Source organism: Amblyomma maculatum, chromosome 1 (genome assembly GCF_055883805.1).
Source record: "Amblyomma maculatum isolate TAMU_Amacu chromosome 1, ASM5588380v1, whole genome shotgun sequence".
NCBI lineage: Eukaryota > Metazoa > Arthropoda > Arachnida > Ixodida > Ixodidae > Amblyomma > Amblyomma maculatum.
Genome location: NC_139344.1, coordinates 167,641,246 through 167,656,001, shown reverse-complemented (window position 1 = coordinate 167,656,001; position 14,756 = coordinate 167,641,246). Strand labels below are relative to the sequence as shown.

The 14,756-nt window shown below is 41.7% G+C and overlaps 2 protein-coding genes across 12 annotated transcripts in view; one reads left to right on the top strand and one right to left on the bottom strand.

The window, feature by feature from the left end:
* Positions 1-7,485, bottom strand: part of Uch-L5 (ubiquitin carboxy-terminal hydrolase L5) — a 33,019-nt gene extending 25,534 nt beyond the window's left edge. For both annotated transcript variants that reach the window (XM_084589541.1, XM_084589540.1), the window contains exons 1-5: positions 7,353-7,485; positions 7,096-7,159; positions 6,838-6,943; positions 3,060-3,185; positions 451-512 (exon numbers count right to left, since the gene is read on the bottom strand). In XM_084589541.1, coding sequence (XP_084445667.1) covers positions 451-512; positions 3,060-3,185; positions 6,838-6,943; positions 7,096-7,159; positions 7,353-7,437 — 443 coding nt within the window. In that variant the 5' untranslated portion in view covers positions 7,438-7,485. The remainder of the gene's footprint in view (positions 1-450; positions 513-3,059; positions 3,186-6,837; positions 6,944-7,095; positions 7,160-7,352) is intronic.
* A 189-nt stretch (positions 7,486-7,674) lies between these two features.
* Positions 7,675-14,756, top strand: part of LOC146204829 (uncharacterized) — a 175,849-nt gene continuing 168,767 nt past the window's right edge. For 4 of the 10 annotated variants that reach the window (XM_084589534.1, XM_084589531.1, XM_084589535.1 and 1 more), the window contains exons 1-4: positions 7,676-7,896; positions 8,691-8,752; positions 8,847-8,890; positions 11,925-12,065. In XM_084589534.1, coding sequence (XP_084445660.1) covers positions 8,722-8,752; positions 8,847-8,890; positions 11,925-12,065 — 216 coding nt within the window. In that variant the 5' untranslated portion in view covers positions 7,676-7,896; positions 8,691-8,721. Of the gene's footprint in view, positions 7,897-8,037; positions 8,197-8,260; positions 8,382-8,424; positions 8,627-8,690; positions 8,753-8,846; positions 8,891-11,924; positions 12,066-14,756 lie in introns of those variants that run through there. The other 6 variants (XM_084589536.1, XM_084589533.1, XM_084589525.1 and 3 more) reach the window with 4 other exon arrangements.

Sequence of the window (14,756 nt, the reverse complement as noted above, 5' to 3'; positions counted from 1 at the left end):
CGTACAGATATCCCACAGTACATGGGTACCCTGCATTTTGCCTTCATCCGAACATGGCTGCTGTGGGTACGATCGCACCGGGGCTGTCCGGCTTCAGCAGTGAAGCGACCTAACCACTCAGCCACCATGGTGGGGCGGGAAGAATTACCAGACACCAAATGAAGTACACTGCATGTTCTGTTACTTTTCATGGTTATCGATTACTAGGTAGCAAAATAAGTTGCTGATGGCCGAAAAAAAAGTAAGATAAATATTTCTAACTTGTTCTGTTCAACGAACAGGTGAGAAATTTTCTTGCCAGATTTAAGACTAAGTTATTGATAAAATGAATAGGCAAGTAATTACAAAAACCAAACCTCGCTGTGTCCTCAGAATAAGGCCTCATCGTTAACATTCTGAAAGGCGGAAAAGAAACTCATAAACAGATATTTGCACCAAAGTGCAGCTTACCTTGAAAAGCTGTTGTGCACTTCTCGTATAATATCAGAGTTGCTCAGAGTTAGGCCTTTCATCTGCGAATACAATTAGTGACAGATGAGCAAAGCTGGTACATGTATGCCTCTGAGCAATAGCAAAGAGCTCCACTGCACGTTCTGATATGCGTTTGCACTCCACACATTTCTGCAAAAGTCTGAGGCCCAAGATGTTGCTACTTATGTCACATCAGTAACAATAAATGACAAACAAAGTTGCCACTTGCAGCACAAGTGCAGTTTGGAATCATATTTACTTGTTCTGGTGCATCATATGCCAAGTAGTCCAAATGAAAAATTGCACTGCTTGTCTAACTTTTCCATTGGCATCGCATGGCCACCAAAATTTTAGCAAAAAAGAAGAAGAAGAAAGGACCCCTGATCTCTTTTTAATACTACCATGTCGAAAGCAGTGGTAACACAGCATTTACAGGCAGTCTGTGGCAGCAGTGCAGCAATTACTACCATGAAAAAATGAATAAAAATCGAAGCACCTTGCAGCCTTCACATACATGTTTATAAGGTGCAATATCACAGCAAATGTCAGGACTAATACAATGTGCAACTGCAACTTTTCTGGACACAGCAACTGCTGCTATGCTGCAACAGTCTAGTGCTTTTCCCACAATGGAGGGTTTTCACCTGCATTGCATGCAAGTAGCCTAGGCTAGTTTTTTTTTTAGACTTGCAGAGAACTTCATGTAATGCTTCACTAAGTCTTAAAATAGAACATTATTACTCATGGGGGATGAGTTACCACTAAGCAGAATTTTTAGCAGTGTTCCTATTCTTGCAGAAAGCCACTCCCATCCAATTTCCCAGTAAAAGGGTGATATTGGGGAAATTCACTATTCACACATAAATATTGAACCTACCCAGCTACACCAAGTGGCCATTGACCTATTCTTACTCGTTCTTACATAATGGCCTTTTATAAACCACGCACTTTTTTGCACTGGGATTTATTTCTGCGTAAAGCAGCTCAAAACAGAAGAGAATGCAATGTTGATGGCGCAGTTTTACACTTACGAAAATTGCACCATTTAGAAATTAATATATAGTAGCAGCTTGGTAATTCTGGAAGAGTTATTAAAATTAATACAAAACTCATTGAACATAGATGGAGTCACCTATACTGGTTAACCTAATATAAAGATATACTCTGAAATCAGCCCAATAAATTACATATGCAAGTCATACTTTGTGTTAAAATATTTTAATTGCAGCATCACCCCTTAAGACCCCCCCCCCCCCCCCATTAATTACCCAGCTAAATCTTGGCTGTTAAGAAAATTTTCTGCCGAAAAAAAAAAAAAAAAAAAAAGAAAAGAAAAAAAAGAGAAGTTGCATATCCCATGCTTGTCTGGTGGACACAGCCGAGTGTTGACAATATTCTCAGCATACTACCACTAAAGTGCAACGTATACAGATGACTATGTCTTAAAAGCAGCTAAGGCATCCTGATGAACCAGTACTAATTCAGGTCAGTCAGCAAAAATAAACATTTCAAAAACTTTTTCCCATAGCATAAGGCTGCAAAACACTTCCAGGCTTATTGGCAGCAACCAAAATGCTCATCCTGCACCCATCAACCAATGACAGCAAACACTCCTGAACTACATGACCACAGAGAAGGCGTTTTCAATAAAAGCCAGAGCTTTCAAATGGGCCATGAGAATATTACATTCTCGTAGGACAACAAGTCACAATGGGATGTTTAGTTAGTCAAAACACACTATGATGCTGATATGTAGAAGCTTCCCTATACAATTACAGTAGAATTTAAGTGATTCGAACTTAGATGATAAGAATTCCACGTCAATATCAATTCGTAAAATTCTTTGGTTAAAGTGCACTGTTTACAATGCACAGAATTTTGATGTTCCTAACAGTCCTAAATGCGTGGCACTGTGGGTGATATGAACACGAAAACTGCGCCTGGCACCTCGAGCACTATGTGCTGCCCGCACATCACTGTCTTCACTTTCACTAGTGCGGCGTGTGACCTGCATGTAGCTGACTCCGCGATCACTAGTTACGCTATACATGTAGGCGAGCTGTTTGCGGAACCACGCTGCCTGCACATCGTTGACTCTACATCCACAAGCCGTGCTGCACACATGAATTTCATGGCGGCATGAGGCCTACACATCGCCAACGTAAAGACGGCCAGTTGTGCTGTATACACTGCGAGCAGTTTGCAGCAGCATGCAGTTTGCATGACGTTGGCTCCACGATTGCTAGTCTTGCTGTACACACCAGGACCATTTGCGGCAATATGCAGCCCGCACATGTCACAATCCTCAGTCGCACTGCACTCACCCTGAGTAGCCAGCTGCGACTGCGCGGTCGTAAATAAATACCCTCAGACATACACAGATATGCATGAATGCATTTCCCGTGCTTCAGCATGTGGAATTTTAGCAACGCAGGGTTCATATTGCCATCGCCAAGATTTTACTGCATTACTGAAAAATTAAGCGATGCAAGTTCCCCCGTAGCAATAGAAAACAAGTAACGCTTTCCACAGCACAACAACAAGACTTCTCATGCACCAGATGGACAAGGATAACATCAGGGCCTTACCGTAGCATCGAAGCTCTGGCAAAAGTCTTTGAATGAGTTTAATGTCTCACCCAAAGTGATGTCTGGATGCTTGACATTGAGCAAAACACTCAGTATAGCCTGGGTAGCACAGGCATTGTTGATAACCTGCCAGAAAGAAAATTAAGCATGGTACATCGAATAACAACAATGGTTGTGATGCCACCTAGTTACTGCCCACTGCTCCATTAACAGCAGCACTAAATAGCACTAAAGTCTGAAGTAACAATGGCACACATGCACAAAATCTTTGGGCTTCATGCCCACCAAAGACCAAGCAATGGACAATTCAACCAATACAGTCATTACTATCGTCATAATCATCAGCCTGACTATGCCCGCTGTAGGGCGAAGGCCTTTCCCATATTTCTCCAATTAACACGGTTCTGTGCTAGCTGTATCTACGTGACCCCTGCGAACTTCTTTACCTTATCCGCCCACCTAATTTTCTGCCGCCCCCTGCTACGCTTTCCTTCCCTTGGAATACAGTTTGTTACCCTAAGCGACCATCGGTTATTCTCTCTTCGCACTACATGTCCTGCCCATGCCGATTTCTCCTACTTGATTTCCACTAGAATGTCAGTAACTTGAGTTATTTCTCTGACCCACTCGCTTCCTATCTCTTATTGTTACCCCTACCATTTTTTGTTCCATAGCCCTCTGCGTTGTCATCAACTTAAGCAGAACCCTCTTGGTTAGCCTCTACGTTTCAGCCCCATAGGTGAGTACAGGTAAGATGCAACTGTTGTATACTTTCCTTTTGAGCGATACCGGTAAGCTGCAAGTCATAATCTGCGAGTGCTTGCCAAATGCGCTCCATCCCAATCTTATCCTTCTCGTTATTTTCTTTTCATGGTCTGGATCTGTGGTTGCAACTTGTCCTAAGTAGACATATTAAGTAGACAACCAATACAGTAGAACCCCTTTATAGTAAAGTCACTGGGACCAGTAAAAATATTTACTATATCAGGGTCTTTACTATATCACTTGTTGGTGATGACATGGTCCTGAAGATGATGTTTGGTAGTTAAATAGGCACTTACTAAAAACGACTTGTCGCTTATGAAAAAAAAAACCTCTGAAATACCTTCCATCTCACTTTTATCATCTCTTCGTGCAATTTTTTTGTTATAAAGATTTTTTAATACCTTGTGAAAGTACCTCTTAAGCATGAGGACAGCGCGGCTACAAATGCAATAAAGTTTGATTTCATGTGAAAACCAAAGCCTTGCATGAACATGGTGTCACTTTTTGCTGTTTCTGTCTTTTAAAAGACAATAAATGATAAATGTGCGTGGCAGTCAAGTACTGTAAGACAGCACTCACTGCCCCTCCAATTGTTGCCTCCGCTGCCTCATGCTTCGTGCTGCACAGTGCAGTGAATGTTTGTCCGTTTCTTCCCCTTCTCTATTTCTTGCTTTTGTTTTACTCTCCTTTACTTTCTGAATGGACAACGCCGCCTCCTTTTTATGTTTGTCGACAGCTTATTTTTTTTTTTTTTCCTATGCGCCACGGTGCTTTCCCTTACGGTTTCAAGGCCTCCAGAAAGTAGGCTTCTCCTGAATGCTACTAAGCATAGTGTTAAAACCACTTAAACAAAAACTCGGTGTTATTTTTCTGTTTTCAAATACAAAAAATCTGTGCCTCGCGATTTCAAGTAGTGCGCGGGCGGCGATGTCATATCGTGGGAGTCGTCGCCGCGGCCAGGCGCACTTCACTATAACCGATTTTTACCAAACACGTCCTTACTATAAAAGGGAAAAAATGTGCAGTTGTCGATGGAAGATGAACTGGGAAGTCAGCTTCACTTTGCTATATCAGAGTTCTTACTATATCAAAGTTTACTATAGTGCGGTTCTACTGTATAAAGGAGAATGCAATTGCAGGCATGACAGCCAGGGAAGGAGGCCTCATAAACTGTTGCTTTTCAGAAACCTTTAAAATCTGTATTATTATCAAGAAAGTATGTTCAAAGTCACATTGTTTCTTTTCTCTTGAAAAGCTCGCAAAGTGGCATGAGTCAGTCCGAGTATGTTTAATGATGGTGATTTAAAAATATACAACTGGATTAATGTGCATTTCAACATGTGACCTCTCTTAGAACTTGTGCAACTAACACACAGAAAGACCCACGATCCACTTCAGTGGGTCTTTCTGTGTCTGTGGGTCTTCCTTTTGAAAATAAGTTCCAAAGCAGCTTCCATTGTGCTAGCAGCACGAGGCGCACACGACAGTCCAGCGAACAATATGACAGTGTCCAGGAAGCTCTCCTTGTAAAGGTCTACATACTGAACATTGCCCAGCATTCAGGCAAAACTTCATCAAAAGATGAAAACACAGCAAAAACCTTTTAATCATGTTTCAAGACTCACATCCTGAATTTATGCAAAAAAATTTCTGCACTATTTATACTCTGGGCCTCTGGAGGGTGTGGAAGAGCATGCTAAGTCAACTGCTCACAGTGACAATAAACTACCACTACAAAGCAGTGAAATGCCCAGCTACTTCATGCAGGAAGAACCAAAATTTCAAAAGTAACTTCTATAGCAAGGGCTAAAGCAAGTGAAGTTATTACAGAAAATTGCAAGTTTATCAAGCCTTTCATACACCCCAAGAACTTCCAGCTTCAGTGACAGGCTTTGCTCTGTCTACTGAGAATGATTTTTAAGGATATAAGAACTTTTCTCGAGAACGCTTTGTCTGTTACTTTTTCATCAAATGCTTAAAAGTTCCTGTAAACCTTTTCATCATACAGTGCATAAAGCTGGCAAGCCTTCTTTTTAAATAATGTAAAAACCCATATACAATACAAGGTGCAAATTCGGGATAGCAAAGGGATAGCAAAAATTGAAAAAAACGTTTTCACCCACGTATAATACGAATGAGGAAAGATCACCAAGTATTTATTTGCACTACATTTCGCGGCTGCCCTGTGAAGCATGCACGCTCACACTTTTGCGGCCAACACCATCTCGCAACAGATGTCCAATAGTGCTATGAACCTTCATGTGCTGGTGCTGGTTCGTCCCCCTTCTCGCACAAGTGTGAGCTTTTTCATTTTGTCCCTACCGCCTCCCCCAATAAAAGAAAAGCTTTAGTGCTTTTGTCTCGTCTGTAGGGTTAAAGGACTGAAAGCAACTCAGGCTATGGGGAATGCTGTAGTGGAGGACTCTGCAATTTTCTGACCCCCTGGGGTTTTTAACATGCACTGATATTGCACAGTATACGGGTACATTGCTTCGTGCCTTCATTGAAAAGTGGCCACTGCTTTTGCTCTTATGTGAATTGGGAATGAGAATACAGGTAACCAATCCATCATAGCTGTGGGCTACTTTATGATTACAGTGATGCAAATTTACAACGGTTCATTGGACACTTAAATGAAAAAATTTGTGACGGCCTGTAATAAAGATGACCAGTGATTGCTGCTAATTTCTGAATTGATTTAATAATTATAATGTTTCTATTATTTCTCAACGCAGGTCAAAATAAAAAATGGCCAAAAATGATTTTTTCTTGTGTGGAGCCCAGAACGGCACAAAGACCTGCATCAGCAGCATGGCATGGGTGAAATGCACATCAATTCAGCTCACTTCTTAGCCTTACAATGCTTACACAGCTTAAAAGGCGTAAGCTGTGTATGCATTGTACAAGCTGTGTACAAGCTGTGTTACGCCAACACAGCTTGCAGGCGGAAGGAGCACTGTTACTCTGTAAAAAGTCACCAAAGAAAAAAAAAAAGATAGAAAATGCAGCACACCTGCTTCGCGAAAAATATTTTTTCCAGGCGGTTGTCTTGTACTATGGAGCCGCTAGGTTCGTCATTCCTGTACCACTTGAACAGGAATATAAGGCCATGGACTGGCCTGCAAAGAAAGAACAGAAAAGCACTAGGTAAAAGCTCATATATCCAAGGGCACAAAAACTTAACGGAGGTCCAATTTTAAAGCAAGCAGCTTGGATTCCAACAAAAAGTAACGTGGCAAACAATGGGGAAATAAATGATAAAAGTGCTCACTTGAGCTTGTCGAAACTCTCACGATCCAAGCTCCACAGCTCTTCAACTTGGACTCCTTTCACGCCTGCATGCAAAGGAAGCATTCTTGCTTTATCACATTTTTGTTACGCGGTCAGAACACACAAGCACCGTAAACAAACTACAACGTGAGTATGCACAATCAGTACACAGTCAGTACATGTAAGCATTTAAAGACACAAAAGTCATCACCTTCATTCACATATCTAGTCACAAGAAATAGCTGGTAATGTACATACCGAATCCTTTAATTAATTCGGTAAAAACGCCAGGATCACTTTCAATTAAACACCAGTCACCAGCACTGCCTGAGCTCGCCGCCATTTTCAAAATGTTAGCGGAAGTTACGGAGCGCCTAATGAAGCAGTGTAAGGTGGTGTAAGCGTGTAAGTAGCAGCAGATCCGTATCCCCTTTGGCTTACGTGACTAACCATGGTAGAAAGACTGGCAGTAACCGTAAAACAAACTTTACTTTTTTTTTATACGCTGAAATAATTTAATTTATAATAATTAGTTTATTTGTTTGTTAGGTTGTTGAGGTTATCGACGGGTAGCACGGCAACCGGTGCGACCGACCGGGGGACTGTTGCTGTTGTTGCATCATTGCATGTTTTGCTTCCGCTTTTCAAATGCCCGCTGCAGTGAAATAGTACCGCGTACCGCCGGTATTTGACACCTTGCAGCGCAGAAGTGATGAGCGAGGCGGCGAGACATCAGAGAATGTGCAGGGTGCAATTCTACACATCCGACAGGGAGTCACATTTGCAACAACACAGATGAACTGTGAGTTAACCAAGTTGACAAGACATGCGCTGAAAAAAGTCTTGTCACGCTTTTACTAGTCGCAACTTAACAGGAGCAGTTAGTGGCACGCCGTTTTTTTTTTTTTTTTTTTTTTTTTGTGTATGTGTGATTGCTTATCTGGTTTACCGCCCTCATAACGGCCTTTTAAAACCCGTTTGTTGGAAGCATTGTTATTACACTTCGTACATACCTTCAGCGGAAAACGCGTGGAACTTCAAAGCACCGGTCTTTTGTGACTTGCGTGCGAGCCTGGCTTTTTACTCGCGATTGGAAAGTCATGTAAGCGTGTTTGAAACAAGATGTATGCCACTACTTATTTCTTAAGCCGTATTACTTATAGATCAAAGTATTTGTTACATGCGCGTTGTGTGTTTGCGCCTTTTAGTACACATGCATCTTTCGTGCACGCCTTGCTTCTCGTGCACATTAACTACTCTGGACTTCTCGCTAGAAGCAAAAACATGGTCTTGCATTTTGGTTGACTTTATTTGAAGATCCAGCGCAGGGAATGCAACGGAAAACAAGACGAGACTGGTAGAGGCACTGAACCTCTGACGCTGAGCATCAATGCCTCTGTTCGTCTCGTCTTGTTCCTGTCCCTTGTGTTGTTTGAACTGGTGTTCTCCAAAGCGTGGTCTCGGTCGCTTTTCAGCTATGCTGTAGTTGTAGCAAAAGTTGTTGTCTTTTACCGGATAAGTGGATAATTTAGGTATTCCCGTTATTTTTTGAGTGCTGAAAGAGAAAGATTTATTACGTGTGCTGCCTTTTTTCAGGAAGGTGTATGCAGTGTTTTAGTGAGCAAGTATGACCACGGATCCAAGTGGAGCATGGTTGGGTTTGTGCTCTTGATGCTTATTCTGTTTTGCACCCAACTTTAGTTTTCATGTGCTGAATGTATAGACAAACCATTTAATGTTTTTCCCCAACAGAGCTGCGAGAGCTTCATTCTTCCCTCAGCTACTTGAAAGACAAGGTACTTAGTGTTTTTGGTATTTTCATTTGATAAGTTTTGATGTTCTAGCAGTTTTGCTTTTTATCAAAGCATTTCAGTTGATAATGTGTCATGTAATTGATGAAATCCTCACCACACAAAATTTCTGATTTTTGAGCTAATTGGACACCATTGCAGTTGAGTTGACAGTGTACTAAAATGGCTGCAGACATCTTAATTTGAATTAATCCTCATGCTTTTGTTACAATTTTTATTATTTCCTTCTAGTTTGCTGTGGATTACATTAGTTGCATAAAATGCGGGGGTGTACAATGATGCGGGAAATATATTTTTAGTGGAGGGCTGAGAAAGATTTTTATTTTCTAATTTTCTGTATACTTAAAAATACAGGGTCATCCACTGGGTGTGAACAAGCATGCTTCCTTCAAGATGCCTTTGTGTTTGAGGCAGTTGCACATTGAAGCAAAGCGGTGCTGGCTCAAAGTGACCCGAAGGCGGGGCTTCGTATAATTGGCAACATTGCTTCAATGTGGGGTTAAATCAGAGGCAGCGACATTCTGAAAAGAGCATGCTTGCTTGCATTAAGAGTGGATTACCGTGTACATGCCCTTTCACACATTTCTGCACAGAACGAAACCAGCAAGCAAGTTCTGCTAAGCATGATACCTGTGCCAGCCTGTTCTTGTTGAAATTGCTATTCTATTTATCCTAGCCTGTTTTTGTGCTTTGTGGTTTTCATCAATTTAAAATTTACCAAAGTTAATTTACAGAAGCAAAATGTACACAAGAGCAGGAAGTGAAGTGTGGGCAGGGGCTGAGCAACCACGAAAAAATACATGGGGGCAAGGGCTGTGGCTCCTTTTCCCCCCCTTGCTTTCAATGTCCCTGGTGCTCTGTTCTATTCAGAGGTCACTTTTTTTTTTTCTCTGAAGGTACACACTGAGCATTAAAGTGCAGTATGTGTCATGGTTAGAGGGAACCCAAAAAATGGATCAACTAGCTTACCATGGAGAAAAGTAGGTTTCTCTATAGCACAGGAGCACATAGTGTCGGGCAGTTTCTCTCGAGCTGTTAGACTCAAAATTTCATCATTATTTATTGCCCCTTAAAGGCCTCTGTCGGGGTATTACATAAGGGAGGAGCGAAACCAAAACAAGGCACTAACAAAAGGTCATGATAAATGTAACAAAATACCACAAAAGCACAAAAACAAAAAACTCGCATAGTACTGAACAAGGCTAATCAAAATGCGAAGAACATAAAACTTGCTGGTGAGAGGTTCGGGCAGTAGAGGTTCGGGAGAATTTTGTTTTCATCTGCATGTTACAAGATATGACGCCGTATATATAGTTCAGACTAGACAGAGGCATTCAGGTAGAACACAAAGCAAAATGAACAAAGGTTGAGTGAAAGCCTCGGTGTGCTATCTAACATTTCATCAGGAGGACATGTCTTTGTCTGGGCAAAGCATTCATAATTTGTAATGGTTTAAATACGGCTTTTGCTCAGAGGAGGAATCTATGGTAATAGGGAGCAGTGAGTGAGTGGGTAGAGTGGTGGGGTGGAAAAGCGGGACCGGGCAGGGGCTGTGACAGGTGACATGCTACAAGGAATTTGAATAGTTGACCGGCAGGTTTTGTTTGCACCTGCAGCCTACTACATGCATGCTTGCCTACTTCATGCATGTGAACTAGTCTAATCCTTTGCTGCATGCGACCTATTGCAGCCCCTATGCTTTCAGTCACCCTTCTGTCTCACTATCCTTCCCACATAACATCCTCTCCTACATCGGGGGTTCCTTCTTGGAGTGAAAGCCCTACTTAAACCGTTGCCAGTGATGAACGTTGTACACAGACAAAGCACTGAGGCTTCTCCTCAACCCTTGTTCATTTCTCTTTGCTTGCGGTACGTGGTGTGTCTGCGAGACACAATAAGTGCGTGGCTTGTAATATGCTTTGTCATGTTGAAGTTACATCTACAGACATCTTGCTTTCACCCAGTACCTTTTTTTTTTTTGCAGAACAAATAAAGGTGAAGCAACTCTGGATTATTTAACCGTGTAAACAAACATTGACATCTGCATATTTGCACACACAAAAATTGAAAGACCGGAAAACTATGTTAATAAACTGCTGGCCATCTTGCCACATCACTCAAGTTACAGTTGATCAGAGCTTTTAAAGCTGCACATTTTATTCTTTTGTGGTGTTTTTTTTTCTTTTTTGGCCAAATGAACTTTTATGATTTCAGCTGAAATTAATGTGGTACTTTTCTGCAGGGCATGATGCTGGGCAAGTTGGTGTTGTATGTTATGAAGATGTTGAAGTTGTTCATTGATTTCAGGGCCAGAGCAGAGGTATTTTTTATGTTGTGCTATAGCTGCAAGTGTGATTGGCTGCCACCCTTTTTGCCCTATGTGATAGTCATTTGACAGAACTGGTTGGGAACACCTTAAACACAAGAATTTTGTAATTTTTTTGTCACTTTTCATCGATAATTGGCTGTAGCAACATCATGAGGCATTAGCCTATTTCCTGCCTGACGTTTTCATACTGCACATTCTACCTAGCATACCTTTGATCGTGGAAGCCATATGCTGTGTTGCTGCTTTGTACTGAGCACTTTTTTAAGCATCTTTCTTGCATTTGATGAAATTCATGCATCAAGTTATCATCGTGGTTGGTGTATTATCAGCCAGCTTGTGTCTTTAATGGAGATTGAGAACACTATTTGCAAAGTACCTAGTAGAAGTATATATGAAATACTAAACATTTGTGGAATTCTGCTATTTTGATGCTACAAGGCAAAGTTGTTGAAGCATTGAGTTTTGTGGATGGCACCTTCAGAGTTAGTTTGTGTAGAGAATAGCTAATGCATAGCTTATATTTTTTAACATGGTACACTTGTTTCTATTTTGCCATTTTTTCCTGCAGAAAGTTTTGGCACTGCGTATTTTTGGTCTGCTATGAGGAACCAAAAATATCATTGTGCACTTGAAATCTGAGAGAGTAAGGGTCTCATCTTATCGAGCTTTTTTTATCTTTCCACATTGCAGTTGAACAAGACTGGCCAGAAGCTCTCAGCTGCCTCTTGCTCGGGCCCCATTGAGTTCAACTTCACTTCCCTGCCAAGCTCTCTTGCTTCCAGTAGCAACTGTGCACCCCTCTCGAGAGTTCAGACTTCTGGTTCATCACTGGTACAGAATACCTCCCAGCTGCATTAAAAGTGTGTGGGATGGAAGTGCGACTAGGAAAGTTAATACTTGCAAAAAAACAGTTATATGTGAAAAGTTGAGAATGTAATGTATGAAATTGGAGGTCATTGATCACCTCCATTTTCATCCTTTGCTGCTATCACTGTGACAGTTTTCATTACAGCAGAACAAAATGTTTAATAATTGCGTCGCTGGGTACATGTTTCATTTGTGAATCTGCTGCCAGAAGAATAATTTACATGTAGAGGAAAAGGCAATCAAAGCATGCTTTCTTAAATTTTTTTATTAAATGGTTGATCGGAGATTTTTTTAGTTCTTTTAGGACATCAGAAGTAAGATATTCAAATCTCTGTATTAGTTTTGAAGTGATCTGTTATTGCCTGCTTGTGTGCAATTTCTGTGGTTGCTTGGGTTTAAAAGAGAGCATAAATATGGTAAAATATTGAAGTCATTAACAGTTGGGCTGCTTCTGGAAATTATTGATCATTGTACCGAAACCTATTGTACCGAAACCTATCCAAGTACCGAAACCTATCCATTGACTTTAAAGAATACAGTAAAAGCTTGCCAATTCAAACTTCACGGGACTGGAAAAAAGTTTGAAGTATGCGATGTTTCAAATATTGAAAGGCCTCGAAAAACCTGACAGGGACCATTTTCATTACGATAAATTTGCTGTATTCACTTGCGTAACGAACCCAAACACATAATGAACTGAACCCCCACTTTTGCCACTGAGAATATGAAAAAAAAAAACAAACTCCAGTCTTTACCTCCGTTTCACCCATCGCAGCCCAAAGCTCATATCTTGGCAGCACGCCAAGATGCGGCACGGGATAACATCAACATCACGGTGCCTGTATCCTTTGACATTAGCTCTAGCGGTTGGAGGGGGAGGGAGGACTAAGGAACTCTTGACAAAGTGCCACCGGCCTTCACTAAAGCTTTAGCCTCGACTCCTCGCCGGCACTCATCCTTCACAGTGGGACGCGGTAGCGGGAGTGCCCCTTCACAAGCAGCCTGCGTCGCGTGTGAGGCTTCACTGCGTGACATGCTGAACGGTACTTTACGAGCGCACAGTTTGGTTGCAGTGGAAGAACCACGATGGCAGCGCTTAAGAAAACCACTATCCGAAATGCTGAGCAATTGCAATCGGTTAGCTGGGTGCTGTACGGCCAGCGACATGTAGTTCATGCTTGAGGGGTATTATCCTGACAATCGCTTACGGTACCTTGCAATTGTAACTGGGTGCAACCTAACCGGTACGAGACCTGTAGTGCCCGTCCGACGCTATAGTCTTACATGGGTGTCGTATGGAGTTGCGCTGACAGAAATACTTACCCATATTTCCGAATTAACGAGGGGGGAATTAACGAGCATTGAGTTGAAAGCCTCTGAGGTCATGCAGAACAGATAACAAGTAGCTGCTGCCACCCCCCTACCCTCCGGCGCTGCCGGCCACTGTGCCGGTCATGGGTTAGGTTTTACGCACTCTTCCATGGCTTTACCTGGCTTTGTCTTTGTTTTGGACGCGCGCAGCCTCTTAAATATGCCGCCCTATCGTGGGGGCGTTTCTTTGGCTATGTGCTGGGCACCAGGCCACCTAGACGCGGTGGCACATAGTTCGAATTATCTGCAGTGGAACCGACTCGCGTTCGAATTAATGGGCTTTTTTGTATACAGACCTCTGTGGACCTTAGCCGGACCAAGCAGTGTAGTTTGAATTATTCAAAAATTCGAATTATTGAGGTTTGAATTAACGAGCTTTTATTGTACAGGGCTTGTTGTAAGTTCCTACAAACATTGCAATTAAGATAAGCATACGCAACATTTTTTTAACTCTTTCGTTGCCACGCCTAATCAAATCTATCACCGGTGATCGATGCTTTAAATCGCCGATTTTGACATTTTTGAATTGTTTCTCGTGCACCTGGCACCACCCAGTGGTTAGTCTTGGCACTGCACTTGTAGAACCAGTTTAAATTTTCTCGCTCTGGCGATGTTCGGATTTTTGATGGACCTTTGTGAGAACTAATGTGCATGTGTTGTTCATGTGTGCATGTGTGCTTCACCACATGGCGCGAGAAATGAGGCTGTTTCCACCTGTAGTTTTTTTTATGTAGCTGAAGAACGGCGCTGTACAGATACCTTATTTTTTTACACAGATTTGTGGGTCACTTGTCTTCAAATTCTATGTTCTAAATTTTTTTTTGTTAATAATGCATGTGTAGATATCGTGCATTATCTATCTTATTTTTATCTACTCTCCACAAAAATGGCAATTTTTATATTTTTTTTTGTGAGTTTCCTAATAAAGTTTTTGCTCTGTAACTAATGTTTTTGGAAAGAGCATTCCATTATGTGCAATTTTGTTTACTGCAACGTGTGCTGTAGTATTATTTGTACTGGCAAAAAGATATCTTCCGAGACCTATGAAAAACGGCCATTTTTTCGTGGTAATGAAAGAGTTAACAGAATTTTTGCATACATTCAGTGGCCAGGTGTTACAAACTGCCACAAATACAGCAGTGTTCAGGGGGGACTCCTACTATTTGTAATCATGCTCAACCCTCTCTGTTTCGTGTTGAGCTCTCTCGACCATTCGGTGCTTCACTGTCGAAGTGAAAGGCGTTGCGAAATAGCCGCTGCAACGAGATTACTGGGATTACTGTC